The sequence below is a fragment of the Rhinatrema bivittatum genome, chromosome 15, assembly GCF_901001135.1.
Source record: "Rhinatrema bivittatum chromosome 15, aRhiBiv1.1, whole genome shotgun sequence".
NCBI lineage: Eukaryota > Metazoa > Chordata > Amphibia > Gymnophiona > Rhinatrematidae > Rhinatrema > Rhinatrema bivittatum.
The window spans coordinates 70,260,559-70,277,207 of record NC_042629.1 but is presented as its reverse complement, the minus strand read 5'-3'; the positions used below and the strand labels follow the sequence as shown (position 1 = coordinate 70,277,207).

At 40.9% G+C, this 16,649-nt stretch overlaps 1 protein-coding gene across 1 annotated transcript in view; it reads left to right on the top strand.

Annotated features, from left to right (window-relative positions):
• Positions 1 to 523: 523 nt before the first annotated feature.
• The window catches only part of AJAP1 (adherens junctions associated protein 1), a 120,013-nt gene continuing 103,887 nt past the window's right edge, over positions 524 to 16,649 (top strand). Inside the window, exon 1 of the mRNA XM_029578058.1 lies at positions 524 to 552. Coding sequence (XP_029433918.1) covers positions 524 to 552 — 29 coding nt within the window. The remainder of the gene's footprint in view (positions 553 to 16,649) is intronic.

Here is a 16,649-nt window from a genome sequence, read left to right as displayed (position 1 = left end):
CTCTGCTGACTGCTTTCTCCCTGCTCCTGGCTCTCCTTTTACGTGTGGCTTCCAGTCCCTAGACTTGGTCGCAGGAAAGTCACCCTCTCCTGGGGTTGGTTTTTGTTTTGTTTTTTCCTCTTTTTCTTGCAAGAATAGGGAACGTACATCTGAAGCTAAAGACTCAAGCTCACTTCTCTGAGGCTAAATCTTCAATATCCCCCCCTTTTTTTTTCATGCATTGATTGACCTGACTGGTGCCATTAAAGATTACATTAAATGGTAAAGTAATAACACCCTCCCCACCGCCCCCTCCCCCCCCCTTCCAAAAAAAAAAAAATCTATGCAGGCATGTCTTCGTTTTTAGGAGCTTCTGTGAGTTCCTTACTTCCAAACAGCTGAAATCAACAAAGTCTGGCATGGAATATTTTTATTTGTAAATTGTATTTTTTATTTTTTATGACATAATATTCTGTTTCGGGGAGGGGTGCAGTACAAATGGATGGGTGCTTGAAGATCTGATCCCTAATTGTTGAACGTTACAATGTGGATAAAACAGCTTTTAGGAATCAGGTAAGAACCCCTATCGATACATTTCAAAGACTTTTCGGCACTCACTGCTGTCTGTGGGGATCTTTATGCAAGGAATTCCATTTTCGGCAAGACGCTGGCTCTGTCCGAGTTAGGGAATTGTGAGTTCCTTATTCAGATGCATTAAAACTGTGGCGTTTCATTCAAAGGCAGAAACAGGTGGCAATCTGGCTCGTGCTTTTAGCATTTGGCTTTTTAAAAGAACCTCCTTGTGATTTGTCTCTATGTAGAAGCCGATAAAGGGAGGTAGTGTATAGATAATAACGCTGGTAAGCACAATGAGGTTATCAAGAAAGAACAAACCCTAGGCAAAGATAATTATACCTCCTGCGGTGTATTTAGAAAAAGAGGTACCCGTGCAATGCATGGAAAGTCAATTGTGTTTTCAGTTTATGACTGATACAGTCCAAAGAAGAAATAATTTTATAGGGGGATCTTGTGTTTGTCAACTCACACACACGTTCTGTCTCAGACAGTAAATTAATCACCTGTTCAGGTATGGAGAACTACAGCTCAAATGTCATCTACCTATCTGTTGATCTGTGCTAGAGGATGCACTTAAATGTGCGATTTTCATTCGTTTTTAAAAGGCAGCGGTGAAATAAATGAGCATTTTGGTGTGCATGTGAAGTTGAAATTGCCATGGTTTGCCTTACCGATGTGTGCACATGCATTGCGTACCCTCAGGTTTGTGCGTGGGAGGTATGAATAGTGGTGTGGCCAGGCTGATGAGGGGCACAAGAAGTTCAGTCTGCCTGTAGGAAACTATTGTTTTATTTGACGACTGACCATTTCGCTGTTTAGGAGTGGTCGCAAGGAGGAAAGAGGGAAAGCGAAGGTGTTTTTCTTTCCTTTATCCGCTAGGGTGCGCTAGACCCCTACTCTGGGAAAACGCAATGGCAGCAGCCAAGTCCCCAGCGAGCCTTCACTGCTCCTAATGCGATGTCTTATAAATGTTAACACCCAGCAAGTGCAGTGCAATATATATATATTTTTATATATATATATATATATATATATATATATATATATATATATATATATATATATATATAGGAAGTATCTAAAGCTAAAGTACTTGAAAACAATGGTGGCTACAGACGTTAAGACTTTTCCTAGGCAAACGTGAATATTTTCGGACACCTAATTTCACAAAGACATTTCAGGAAAGCAAAATGCACACGAGAAGAAAGATCTCTCGGTTAAGCCATTCCATCATGTTTAACAATGTGAGAGAGCTAATTTCGGAGGCGATCTTGTATTGTCTGCGATGCTGCCCTCTGCAAAGCGGCGGGAAACTGTATCAATCTACTATTTAAGAACCAGTTTTAGGATCATTTACCAAGTGTTGACAGTCCTTCTATGGCACAGCAGAACTACACATTATGCATGCACTTTTTCTTGGTTTTCTACAGCTGTGCTAATCCCATGGGTACTAAAGTTAGGTAGTCTGGTGAGGATACACAGGGAACTGAGCATGAGTTATTGTTTGCAGGAGGTCTCCTTTTCTCTGAGAATTCAGAAACCAGCCATTTCTTTCCTGCTAGACTCAGTGGAAAGGCTACGTCTGACCACCACCACCTGCCTTTCCCAGGCTGAATATTTCATTCAGGACCTCCGTTATGGCTTTTGTCTGTTGGTCCTATGACTTCCTAGGTAGCAACCAGCCAGCATACAAAAAAGGGGGCTGCCGATGCACCCAGACATCCACTCTGCAATTGGTTTAGAATACAAGTATTACATGCAGTGATTTTCTTGCATTATTGATAGTAAGCCCTGGAAACAGAGCTAAGAGAGCAATGTAAACCAGCAAGATATGTTTTTCATGATTGCCGGTATATAAAAACCTTAAATAAATAAATAAATAAATAAATAAATAAAATAAAATAAATTCTCTTTTACTAACCCTAACTTTATTTTTAATTGAGGACATCATTTTTCTTTATTATATTTTCATTGGTTCACAAACTGTACTTTGTCATTGTTATTATATTTCTGCCTTGCTCTCTGCCTTTATATTGTTGAAAAATCCATGCCACCATTTTGAAACACTGTACACATTCTATATGAAGGTTGATTCAAAATTATCCAAAATGTCAGATTCTTCCAAAATCTGCAACTTTGGGCTTTTACAGGAAACAAGGATGATTTCTTTTTAATTAGGAGTCTGACATTTCAACCATGCAACCGCATTTGTTATGCACACGCATGCCCTAGGTTGTAACTCCCAAAATCTAGGTACTGTCAGCAGTAAGGAACACATTGCATCTCCTCCAGATCACATGAAATCTTATGGCACTGTCCAATCTATCTGCATATTTAAACTTGATTTCAGAATCTGCTTGTTGATAAATAGGCAGGTCTCACCAATAATCTGTATTGAGAAGGATAATATACTAAGAAGATATTGTAGTATGCAAAGTATTTTACAAGATACCTAAATCTTGCTCAATTGCAGTTCTATTGCTTATTTTACCTTGTAAGTTTGACTTATGGGAAGTTTCAGGTGGTAGCAAGTTAAAAGATGAATGCACAATGTTCCATGTGTCACCAGCTTTCCTAAGATCTCTGAAAACGGCTCACTGCAACCCTGGTTGCACAGAATGAATTTAATGAGCTACATAGTTGGGTTGAAATAATTTACATCTGTAACCTACTTTTCATATTTATGTTGATAGACACAGCTATTTATTGAGGGCAGTTTTAAGTGCTGCTGTTTTCAGCTAGCTGGTGCTAGTTGGACTAAATTTAACTGAAATTCATGGGTGTCAGCGACTGACACTTACTGGCCATAATAATAATAATTCTATTGTACCTCTATACAACCATTGAAAACTAGCCGTTTCATATCTGGCAAATTAACCTATTCTCCTTTTCTTTATGGTAAGCAATATAGGCACTGGGGACTCTTCCTTCTTCTTTATACTGTATAGGTATTTGCTAAAGCAGGTATACTGCACTGTCTGTTGATTTAAAGTTGGGTTGGCTATGCCGCTATATGAGTGAACAGGTATTTGGCTAGCTCTTGGTTCCTTTTTGGACTGGAGAAGAAGGAAAACATAACATAACGAGCCTTTGTAATCATGGAGATGATGGGAAGCTGTGAACATTTCTCAACAGGTGATGTGAAGCACAGCGTTAGAGGCAGATACACAGGAAGTGGTTATGACTGAGATCAGGATGTGCTTTTATAAATCCACATTAGCCATTATCCCTCAACAGCTGGCACATTTGATACCCACTAATGACTCATCAGCAAGAGTCTTAACGTGGGGGGGGGGGGGTTCTTCCCACTATTTATAGCAACAGAAAACGATGATGTGATATACCAAAGGGTATCCAGAGAGACCTTAGCCTTAAACAAAGCTCCTCTTTCATCAATTCCTGACCTTATTAGAAATCAGAAGAAGGAAGGAACAGCTCCCATTTCTTGACATTTAAATTCCCAAATCCTTCAAACTATTTCTGATTGCCACCTCCATTCTTCGGACTATGATATCAGATTTAGGGAACAGAGTGCGTCACATGCAGGGAAACAGTTACCTGACTGGCAGAAAGGTGATGTCCTCCTCATGTACAGACATTTTATGGACGTACACTTTTATGCTAATCAGCACATTCCAATTTGGCCTTCTGGAAGGGGGCACGCCATGTGTCTGGGCACTTGCGAGACCAAACATAGCAACTGGTTGATTATCTCCTTCCTTTTCCTCTGCTCTTTGACAATGCTTATGTTGGGCAGTATTTAGGTCTGGAAATACACATTTTTCTTATTTGTCAATGAGAGAAAAAAAAAGAGAACTTTTAGAGAACACAGGTGTACATTAACTCAAAACGCTAAATGTAAAGAGGTTTGTTTTTTCCTGCCACATACTGAAGTGAAAGGGGGCTACAAGAATGAATGAAAATTGCATTCTGCCCAGAGCAGAGAACAGACGAGAGGAAATCAGCATGGGGACACAGGAGGAGCGAGGAGAAACAGAGAGGCAGATGAGAAAGCAGCGGGCAGAAAGCCTGAAGGACATAAGGACAAGAACTTTGAACTGGATTCTGAAAACAGCAGGGAGCAAACGAAGTTTAAGCAAAAAGTCTAAAATGGATGTAGCGGAAAAACCCCCCAATAACATAACAATGGCAAAAAAAAAAATACTTCCACTCCCCCCCACCCCGAAGGAATCTCTCCACCTCATTAAAATCACGAGACTGATCCGCAGACTTGTTCCAGCTTTTTAGGGCCTGTCTGCTTGCAATTCAAAAGGGAAGCTGAGCTACAGGTAGCAACATTGCAGAAGGCCTGGAGGGGAAAATGTGCTCCTTCACAGAGGGGACTTAAATCTGCAAAAGCTCAGACGTGCCAGGAGAGCTGGGGGAAAAAATATGAAAAGGAGGTTTGAAAATAAGCGGAAAGAACAGTCAGTGTCAGTCAGAAACTATCAAACAAGAAAGCGCCCCAGGAGTGTGGAGGTCAGACGACCCGAGGGCAGCACGGGGAAAGCTAGCAGTACGTTCGGATGTATAGGTACAAGTATTATCTGGGAAAAGGAGGTCATGCTGCATCTTTATCGATCACTTATAAGACACCTCACCCCCCCCCCCAGGTTTGGAGGCCACGCAGGGACAGTGAGAGGAGGAAGATGGTTGAATTAAGTCTACAGAGGTCTTCCTTTAAGTTAATCTAAAGATGTATAGGTGTTGCTAGCAACAGAGCAAATGACAGCAAGATAACAACCAACTGGCCCATCCTGTCTACCTGAATGGAGACTTTCTCTCTCTCTTTCTCTCTCTCTCTGGTTTTCTGCACTTGTGTTGCTGCGCACACAGATTCCCATTGCCGTAAACCAACACCAACACCAACCCCCCCCAGTTTTTCCACCTGATCCCACCCACCACCACTCTCCACTACACTTTGAATGGGAAAGGGCACAGCTTTCAGCATTAATACTTCATCTGGTCTGGAAAATAATAGGAGACATTGACTATGAAGGTGTGGGAGATCTGCTTGGCTTACGACGTTATTCCCCTGCAGGGAATAACGTCGTAAGCCAAGTTCCAGCTGCTGTAACACTGCTGGAATCAGTTACAAGTATCTTCTTCAAAATTACAACAAAAAAAAAGGGGATTGATTTTTTTTTTTTTAAAAGACGCTGTTTCGAAAATCACAAGCCTCTGTTGTGTGGTTTCCCAAATTACGAGTGCCACTTTAACAGTTCAAACACGTTAATAGTCTCTCCATTAGGGAAAATTAGCACATCAACCACTTGTAGCTTGTTAAATCCAGTTCATTGCAGGTTGAGATAACTTTTATCAGACAAACATAAAAATCATCCAGAGATGAACACAAGCTTGTAGACCATATGGTTCCTCTTCCGAGTAAATAGCAGTTTACAAAATATATTTAACATGTATGTGATAGAAAATGTGCAGCAGAAAAGCCAAGAGAAAACAAAATCAGCAGTACTTTAAAGCAGACTTTAAAAAGTAAAAGTAAAGTGATTAGAAAAGTCTGGCATATCACAGCTCTTGGATAAATGTCCCAAGCAGCAGGCATGTAATATGAGCACTGGAAGAGCTGAACAGTACAGAAGGCAGAGGAAGAGACTACTGGCCCTAGCAGTGGGCCAAGAACGAGGCAAGCCTGGGCTGAAGTCCCAATTTCCACACGAATGCTCCTCATGGCCTTAGGCAAGTCCCATAACCCTGAGAGGTCTGCTTCATGGGGCAGGGACCTACCTGTTGTGACTCACCTTGACGGGTTTGCAAAGGCAAGAAACTATCAGGTGCATTTTAATACCCGACCGAGCACTCAAGTCTGTGCGCTGATTTTATAATATGTGCACGTTTATTCGCGCAAGTTATGAAATCGACTACCCATGTGCACGGATTTATATCGACGCGCATGTGCATGCGAATGCCGTATCACGTGCGTAAGTGGGGGAGGATTTTAGCCGATACGCATTAGGCCTATTTCCCAGTCCTTCCCAGTTCGTCCCAGTAAAGGAGTGGACTTTCTAAACCCCCTACCTAACTCGCCTCCCTTTTACCCTACTAGCCCCGACCCCTAAAACCCCACTGACCACCCACATTTTTTTTTTATTTCAGCACTTACATGCAAGTCCATAGCCGAATCAAGCTACGCGGTTGCGGGAGCCCGGCGTGCGCTGGTGCGCGACACTGACGTCATGGCGCCGCCCCGGCCCGCCCATGCCGTACTGGGAGATAAGCGTGTGGCTAGGGGCCTTTTAAAATCCGCATGGTCTGCGCGCTTACGAGTCGTGCATGTTTCCCAGCTTGGCCGCGCGTAGGGTTTTGAAAATCTACTTGCAAATGTAAAATCCAAATCCAGGTTAAACCAAAAGGGATAAGTTGCTACATCAACATAATGTAACCCAAACCAGTAGGATACTTAATGTGAAGTTATTCCTTTATCACAGATTGATTTATTTATATTCTTTCTGGCACTTCAAAAAATCTCTTTAAGAGTGATTGATACATAACTTCTTATTAGGTACCCTATTGGTTTGGGTTCCATTGTTTACTCTTGAACCATGTTTCGCGTACCAGTTAAAATGTGATCATATTATTGCCCACTGTTTGTTCTGATATTCATTTGCCTGGAGGACTTTGCTTTTTTTTTTTTTTTTTTTTTCTGTATTCAGATATTAAACGGCAGCAATCTAACTATAACAGGGGTGGGCAACTCCTGGTCTTCAAAAGCCACAAACAGGCCTGGTTTTCAAGATATCCGCAATGAATATGCATGAGATAGATTTGCATGCCTTGCCTCCATTGTATAGAAATCTATCTCATGCATATTCATTGCGGATATCCTGAAAACCAGGACTGTTTGTGGCGCCCGAGGACCAGAGTTGGTCACCCCTGAACTATAAGATACAGAAGAATTTCCTTGACGGGATTGCTGCATTAAGATTACAAACACATTGCTGCAGGGAGTGCAGGAGATCTTATCTGAAAGAGCAGGGTCAGTTGTCCAAGTCATGTCATTGCAAGGTGAAAGGAAATGTTTAATTACACATCATCGTTGTAGATGATAGCAGACAACGACCAAGTGGCCCAGAAAATCTCCCCAGTTGTTACCATCTGGACCGCTCTTGTAAGGTTATATCCCAACTGTTGGATGGTCTGATTGGTCTTTTTCTGCCATCCTCTACTATGTTACTAAGTTAGTTGTATAAGCTTGACTGTCTAAATATCACTCCTTATCAAAATCAGTTTTATCTTCCATTTTTGATAGTCTTTTATTCTGGGCAGATAAGAATACAAGTTTTCATACTTAAGCCAACAGCCACTTATTCTTTTTTTTTTTTTACCCAACCTTGTGCAGAGAGCCCTACGGGGTCCCTACTAAAGGAGCATTACAATTAATCAAGTGGGTAGAGAAAAGAGTTAGATTCAGTTGGGTTACAGCTCCCCCCATGAGGGAGAACTTAATGGTGGAGTCCTGAGTCTATAAAAACTAGCGATACTGTTTTCTAGGTGTGGATTTTGAGTTTCCCTTTCCAGAGGCAGCAGGCTAGCAATGCTTGCTCGCTCCTGGATTTTTGTTTTGGAAAAAAGGCCTTTGGATTTCTTATAAAGAGGCTTGGGGTATGCAGTAGAAGACAAGGTGCCTTTCTCCTGTTCTGAGGATTCCAACTTTTCACCCTTTCGTTGTTGGGGAAGAAGCTTACCCACCCTTCTTTTCATCTTTTTTGGGTTGCATTTTGAAACTGGTTTTAATTTTTCCCATCTGAGTTCCCCCCCTTGGATCCAGGGACTCGGCGAATATCACCTTGAGAGAGCGAAGGAGTTTTCTTAACCAAAAAGACTCAATAACCCTTCAGAAGTTAGGACTGGACTGAATTCTCATTCACTCTGGGCGGGAGATGTGAACTCTACAGGAAGAACAGTGGCACCTTTTGGGTGTGAACCACTATGTTATCATCTGACAGCACAGAGAGGAGACTGAACTACAATCTATTCATCTGGAGAAAGGAATGCAACATGGAACTTTATGGCATTAACAGAGTTATATCTGCCTGCATCCTAAAATTTGGGAGGGAGCTTCTAAACTGCCATTACAACTGGCAGGAATCAGGAATGAAAGAAAAGATGCATTAAGCATTACAAAGTCACAGTTTTATTGAAAGGCTAAGCATGAAAATGGATTGGATTGCATGAGGATTTGTAAATAGTCATTTGCACTATTCCACCATCAATGGCCAGTAAAGCTCAGCTGGAAACCACAATCAGCTTCTAGCGTGATTATTACTGCTGTTTGCAAAGACTGTCTTACTCACGCTCAGGGCTTCGGAGAGAAGCCCTTCCCCTGCTCCCTGCCAACAGGAAATCTTGGAACTCAGAGACGGACTTAAGAACTGTACGGGAGGTTCAGATATCTTAAGACCCTCAGCCCAGGGGTTACACTCGTTTTTATAACTGTCCTTTTATATCACTGGCTTCCAAACCTGCTCTACAGTCCCCATAATCTGTCGGGTTTTCATGATATCCATAATGAATAGACAGAAGATAAATCTGTACATACTGAGCTGCTAATGCATGCAAATATAATCACACGCACACTCATTGTTGATATCCTACAAACCCAACTGGCTGTGGGGTCAATAGGACAGGTTTGGGAGCCACTGTTCCACATGTTTAAATTCCTTGTCCATGCTTTTCAATCCCAAAGCCACAGGGCCTTGAGTAAACTATAGCTTGGTGGTAAAGGGAGTGTATTGAATATATTCATCATGTTCCAGCCTGTGCCTGGACTTCCTACCTACTGTTTTAAGAGGGATTGTCCGTTACAAAGAAAAACAAATCTAAAGCAGAGAAAAGGCAAATGTCAGGACTGAATTAGACTGGGCACATTAACAAGAACAAATGTGCTCAGCTGGATGGACAAGAACACCACGGAAGACAGAAAAGTAGGCAAGCTGTGGCAGAGGGTGCTTCCTGAGAGCTGTTTAGAGGTGCTGGGGGTTGTAGAATTTGTCTCGTAAGACAGCACTTTCTTTCGAAGCAGGCTAGCAAGCCTGACATAACCTACATCATTGCCACTGATGCAACTGCACTGTGCTGAGCTGCACATTGAGGAATGATGATTAAATTTGGACTACTGGGAGGTTTAACTCAATTTTCTTTCTCTGAACTTAACTATGAGAGCCTTATGCACCTTTAGCATTCAACTTTAATTTCAATTTCAATAGAATTCTGCCTCAAATGAGATCCTGGATTGGAGCACATCCTTCTCCCTTTTTTCAATTTTTTTCTCTTAGTTACATAATTTGTATATTTCGAATGCTAGAGAATTATTTCTATTATTATCTCAAAGCAGAATTCTAGGAACTAGTCCTGGAGCACGCTAGATTCTTCACAGACTGATATTTATTTAACCAGTTTTTACCTGCCTTCCCTCAAAAAACTCAAGGGCAACATGACAGGCATAATATAAAATCATAGTAATGATAAAACAAACCCATAAAAACAAAACAGCCTACAACAAACAAGATCTAAACTTTCCAAAATTATAAACATTAAATAAAACCTTAAACAATCAATAAAAGCATCATACAATAACACGTTAAAACAAGCAAAACATCTCTTTTATAGATCCACATTGGAATAATTAAAGAAGGTTTCTTCTTCAGTTGGGACTGTTTATTTATGGACTGGAAAGATCATATATGATAATCTCTTTGGATTATCCTCATATTCATTCATAAAAGGTATTACTATCTATATAGAATCTACTGCTGCCTCAGCACTGTTTGTACGGTATCTGAAATATAATTACCCTAAGAAGAGAGCTTACGTTTGTCTTTTTGAAAACCATATGCGACCCAGGAGCGCTTTCTTCTTTCACAAAACAGATTTAACATGCCTGTGCTAGAACTCCTGTGACTGTGAAGTGAGATTTTGAAAGTGAGGGCCTGGCTGTTAGTCCTAGTTATGCCTAATATACCACTGCGGCTGGATATGGATGAAACCGAAACTCTTACGGTGGATGACTTTCTTGATTCCTCATTCAGAAATGGAACCCAAGCCTGTGCATTTCCTGAAAAGGACAGAAAACTGTGACCTGTGTTGCCATGCCAATCAAGAAGTAATAGCCATGCATACAAACTTATAATCATCTAAGATTTATTTATTGAAATTATTTCCCAAATCGCACTCTCACCAGCAAAACCCAAGTAGCTCTGCTATTCTGAATGCACTTCAGTCTACATTTTCTCTTGTTGCAAGCGGGATGGTCTATCCAAAAACAGTATGTTTAAGTTGGATATTTTATAATCCATTAATACAATTTTATTTGCATTATGAGTACTGATCATAATTAATAGGACCAATGGTAACCTGGGCCTGTCTAAGATTTGATATGGAACCAGAAAGTTTTGTTGATATGGACCAAGTGCAGTAAGGAAAGCTTTTTAATGTCTGTGTTGCCCAACAGAAAAAAAACCAAACCATCAATAAATCTAAAAGTCCAAAGAATTTTTAGAAGTGCTTGGATTTCAAAGCTAACCAACTTTTTTTTTTTTTACTGTATAATTAAAAAGAGATGAATGAAAACTACACAAAGTCCATACGGATCCAGGTAAGTATATTACCGCAACAGATATCGTATGCTCTCACCTGTACCTAACTTATTCATTCTGGTAAATCAAATTAATGTAACCAAGGCACAATGACTTAAAACCTCATAACTGTGTGAAAACGTAGAATGCTTAGCAAACGACAAGTGATTCAGAACATAGTGGCCACAGCAGTGTTGGCGAAATCTAGATGAAGACTCCACTATTATCAAAACTACATGGGCTGCTGAGTAAATTATATTGCAAGTGAAAATGATTAGCGTTGGCATTTAAAATTTTGGGAGTGGGATAGGACCTCCGCAATTCAATGTCTATTTAAAAACTGGCAATGTTCAGGCCGGCACTTAAGATCTAACTCCCGTTATCTAGTTCAACCTTACCCCAGCTTGAGCTTTTAAAAATGTCAGGTTGTGAAACTAGGGTTTTTTTTCAGCTGTGATTCTGAAATGGTGGAAGGCTCCACCATTAGACATGCGGGAGATGTGTGATCTGGTTAGATTTCGGAAGAAGTTGAAAGCTTGACTGATGTCATCAGGAGAATAAGATTATTGATGATCTGGAGGGGCAGGAATGACATTCAGCAAATGGCGGGCAGTGTTCGAAAGAGCAGTAGGTGGATTGTTTGTGATTTTAGTTTTAGTTTTGTGTTTTATGTGTTGCATCTTTCTTTTAATTGTGCATCCCTTTGGGAGTTTACACATTTTAACTGGAAAGCTATTTATACAGGTTTTTAAATAAGTAATTATCAAATTTATTCATACAATGTTTACACCTGATTGACTCGTACAAGTGAAATTGGTCTGCAGTTTTTGAGTGGGAGGCCTGGGTGCACTAGTGAGGACTCAAGGTGACATGCTAGAGGGTATAGGTGAACTGAAGATGGCCTGAATGAACTGGCACAGGTATCGGTGAACTGCTGATTTCAAGTACGTGTGCGAGTTCAAAACGGTACATGCGCAACCTTTATAAAATACCTGCCTTCATGTATAAATCGGTGTTAAGCATACATTTTATACTTTTTTCAGGCCAGAATTATATGCTGATGTGCTTATACGACAGGTAGAGAAAAATAAGCACTTTCTTTCTCTGGAAATATTCACTCGCACTGAAGCATATGTGCCTGCTTTCAGGGCAGAACCACTCCGTATAAACTGTTCGGCTGCTGCCACACAGTTTATAAAATGCTAGTATAAATCTCTGCACATCCACTTACCCATGCAAATGCAGCGCCATGAATACATTTGAAAGATAGGCTCATATTGTGTCATGGTCCCAATGTTAACAGGACCTGGACTGACCGCCAGGGGCTGCATGAACATCGTGGTGTAACGGATGTTAGCGCTGAAAACCCCTAGGCTGCACTTATATCCAGATCTGCTGTCTCTGCCTCCTTCTTTCCTGCCACTGTTCTGTCAGGTGCAATTACCCATTCCACTCCACTCCACTCTCGAGCCAAGTGGTCAATCTTACACTAATGCAGGGAATGCAAACGACACAGTTGCTAGCATTCCTTTCCAGTGAATGTCATCCAGCCTCATCTTATGGTGTTTCTTGTGAGAGAGGAGTATGAACGACAAGTTATACACACCCCTTGCCTTATCTTAGCTTTTAATTAGCATAGTGAGCATTCAGGATTACAGTTGGACCCTATTAATTAAATGGGAAATGGCAATGCCGAGCTCTGCCATGCAAGAAAATTCTAATCATTAAAAAGATTTAAAATACTACCATCGAGAGGTTCAAAATTCCCGTAGTCCACATATTCTCTTAACCATATGCATGCGCAGACTAATTGATTTCAGTGGGACTTGATCTTTGACTGGTGGAAAAGACCTTTGCTACCACAAGCCCTCAGAATAATCTGTCCATTTTCCAGAAATATTTCAGCTACTGTAAAGTTAATGCTAGTTCAGTTGAGGTAGTCTTGGAATGACATATTTCTGTTTCATGACAATAAAGAAAAAGCATCCTGAAGAGCTAACTGGAAGACCAGGAATTCATTCCATGCTCAGGCCCTTAATCTTATGGTGGGCCCGCCTGTAAATAAGCCCATTATTGCAAGGATACAAAAAGAAGTACTGAATGAGTATGCAGTGGTGCATACAGGGCCGGATTTAGGATTTTTGCCCATAGGCAGGATCAGAAAGTGTCTGTGTGTGGGAGGGACCCTGGAGATCAGATACTAGCTGAAGTCCCTCTACCTCCATTCTCCTCCACAGTGCCATACCAGTGCCCTTTGGAAGCGGACGGCCGGAGCAGGCTCCTCCTTGGCACAGTTGCACTCCTCGTTGATCTAGGTATTTGATGCATTCAAAATCTGGCACCCTTGGCAACTGCCTATGCCTAAATCCAGGCCTGAGTACATAATTCCAGCCATTTCCCATGAAAAGAAATTAAATAGATATGCTTCTCTATTCAGAACAGTCAAGCTAATCCTTGATATGATGTATGGTGTATGGGTCTAGTAACTGTATAAAGTACAAGTTTGACCATAGCTGGACCATAGTTTACAGTGACGGTCTTCTATCAAAGGAGGCACGTAATCTAATGAAAAGCTTTTCATGATAAAAGAATTACTGCAACCAAGGAAACACAACAAAGTTTCTACTCACCAGAGGTAGGCAATGCTGATCCTTGATGGCCACAGTTAATTTTCTTGGCTACTCATAATGAATATTCATGAGATATTAAGAACTAGGCTAACTTGCATATCTTGGAGGCCAGCCTTGTTTATGGCCCTCATAGGACCCTGACTGGTTGACTATTAGAGGAACCTCTGTATCACTATAGAGCTGTTGTCTCAAGGCGAAAAGGTTAATGGGATTTCATCCCATCTTATTTATTTAAAACATTTCTATATAGCTTCTTTGGCTCAGTGGTGTACAAGTTAAAAACATAAGTATGTAAAACATGGAGGTCAACACAAAACCAATACTTAACAGACACAAACAAAACAAAAATATTAAGGAATCAAAAAACACCCCTATTCCACCTGCAATCAAACCCCTCCCCCCCCCCCCCCCAATTCTGTATCTATCAAGCTCAGTAAAAAAAACCCAACTCCACAATGTCTACCACATATAATGGGGTAATTCTGAAACAGTCCATGTAACTGTAATGCATACGGGTAGTTTTAATGTGCATGCTTTACACAAATTTTCAAAGGGAAACCATGCACTTAATTTCCCTTTCTAAAATATGCACATTAAAGCTGCCCTCACACTTGGTGTTTGCTCTTTTGTGCAGGCAGCCGAGAGGGGTAAAATAGCACGCATATTTTGAAAATTTCACGTACATATGCTGTTTCCCCTCCCTTCCTTAAACACTTGCTAAGAAAAACCTCCCTTTTCGTGGCTGTAGGTAAATACACTGAAGACCGCATATACTTTTAGCTGCTCTAGAGAGGACAATTTTTAAACAAGCCCACTTACACGTGAAAGTTGCAGTTTACCTGTGTAAACATTCTGAAAACTTCCGTCCTCATCTGGATCTACCAGGAATAGGAGAGTTGGTTAAAGCATTCTCTTTTTTTCTGTGTTCACTGTGTTCTGCTGTACCCCTTTGGAGGCACCATAGGGTTGTTAAGTAATGCATACTCAAAGAACGCAAAAACTCTTTGCCCCTTGGCTTTTTCATACGTTTCCAGCCTTAAGTCAGAGATACTGCATGCAGCCGAGAGTCTGGGCTCCTGCAGCCAGTCTATGGCCCAGCCTCAGGCAGCTGATGGAACCCATGGCAGCCTCTGCTATCAACAGATCAGCAGAGAGCTACAGAACCCTGCCTATTCTGAACGGAGACCATGCCGGTTTTTCAGTTCTGAGGGCACTGGGGGGCATTGTGGAACAGGGAGTAAAAGGGTAAAGACATACAAGGCATTAGATGGTGTGTCTGCAATATTAATCAGCCATGTGTTAACCCTTCTGCTTGGCTTTCTTCCCTCTCAGTCTGCAGCAGTTCTTATGGGTGGGTCCCTGTGCATTTTTCCTTTTTAGCTTTGATACCACCAATCATCACTGAAAAAAGGGAAGTCAGCCCAGCAAATTATTTGCAGCGTTGTACTCTGCTGGGGGAGAAGACCGGTTTCTTTGCACAACTATTCATAATTTTGTAACTAATTATAATGAGAAAACCCCTCTTTTAACACTCCTGGAAATGATTGGAAGGGGGGTTTGCTTTTGAGTTCCAGCTGCATTTGGCTAAATGTGTTAGGAAAGTCCAAGAAGTGCATTTCAAGGCAAAGTAATATATGTTCCCCATCTAATCTAGTTAGGGAAGGGTCTTCAATCCCTGACTTGCTTTTTCCTCCCACCAAGCATCAGGCTGGTATCTAGAGCTTGAGTTAAAAGCAGCCGTTGCATTTACTGATTTATGCTATCGGATTAAATTATGGCAACGCTGTGACATACAAATAATATCAAAATATAGCACACGGTTGCTACTGGAGGAAGGGGGCTATATTTGCAATGAACATTAGCAATCTTCTGTGTGTTATAGTGGCTGCTCCAATGAACTTAGAGATGGGATAATTAAGACTCGTGAACTGAAATCTTGCTCTGCTACTGCCTTTTGTGTGTAACCTATGCCAAGTAAGCTGTTCCCTTGAGCCTTAGGTAATCTACTGAAATTCAATAGCAGCAAATAATAACCACATCATTCCTTCATTCCCATCCTGTTTGGAAGATGCCATCAAGAGCAATAGCAATGGATACAGGTTTCCATTTTCTAATTGTAAAGCACACTGGATGAAAAGTTCTACAGAAATCTGATTTCCTAAGAAATAAAAAAAATCGTCCATTTCCACTTTTTCTCCATTGTATTTTTCTTTATAATTCCTCTTGCCACCTTCCTGGCTTACAACAATTTTACTAAAAAACTGATATGATATGATCTGTATCATGAATGTCGGTATAAAAAGAAATAAATAAAATAAATAAATATATCTTAAGTCAAAGGATGATGACACAGAGGGTCAAATGAGTCCATCACAGGAGAGGAAGTACTGATGAGGGACTAGTGTATGATTTTCCAAATGGTTTAAAAATCCTGGAGGAGTGCCTCAGGGTTCTATACTTGGAACGGTGCTTTTCAATATATATATAAATGATCTGGAAAGGAATACGACAAGTGAGGTGATCAGATTTGCAGATGATACAAAATTATTCAGAGTAGTTAAATTACAAGCAGATTGTGATAAATTGCAGGAGGACCTTGTGAGACTGGAAAATTGGGCATCCAAATGGCAGATGAAATTTAATGTGGATAAGTGCAAGGTGTTGCATATAGGAAAAAATATCCCTTGCTGTAGTTAAACGATGTTATGTTCCATATTAGGAGCTACCACCCAGAAAAAAGATCTGGGCGTCATAGTGGATAACACATTGAAATCGTCGGCTCGGTGTGCTGCGGCAGTCAAAAATGCAAACAGAATGTTAGGAATTATTAGGAAGGGAATGGCGAATAAAATGGAAAATGTCATAACGCTCT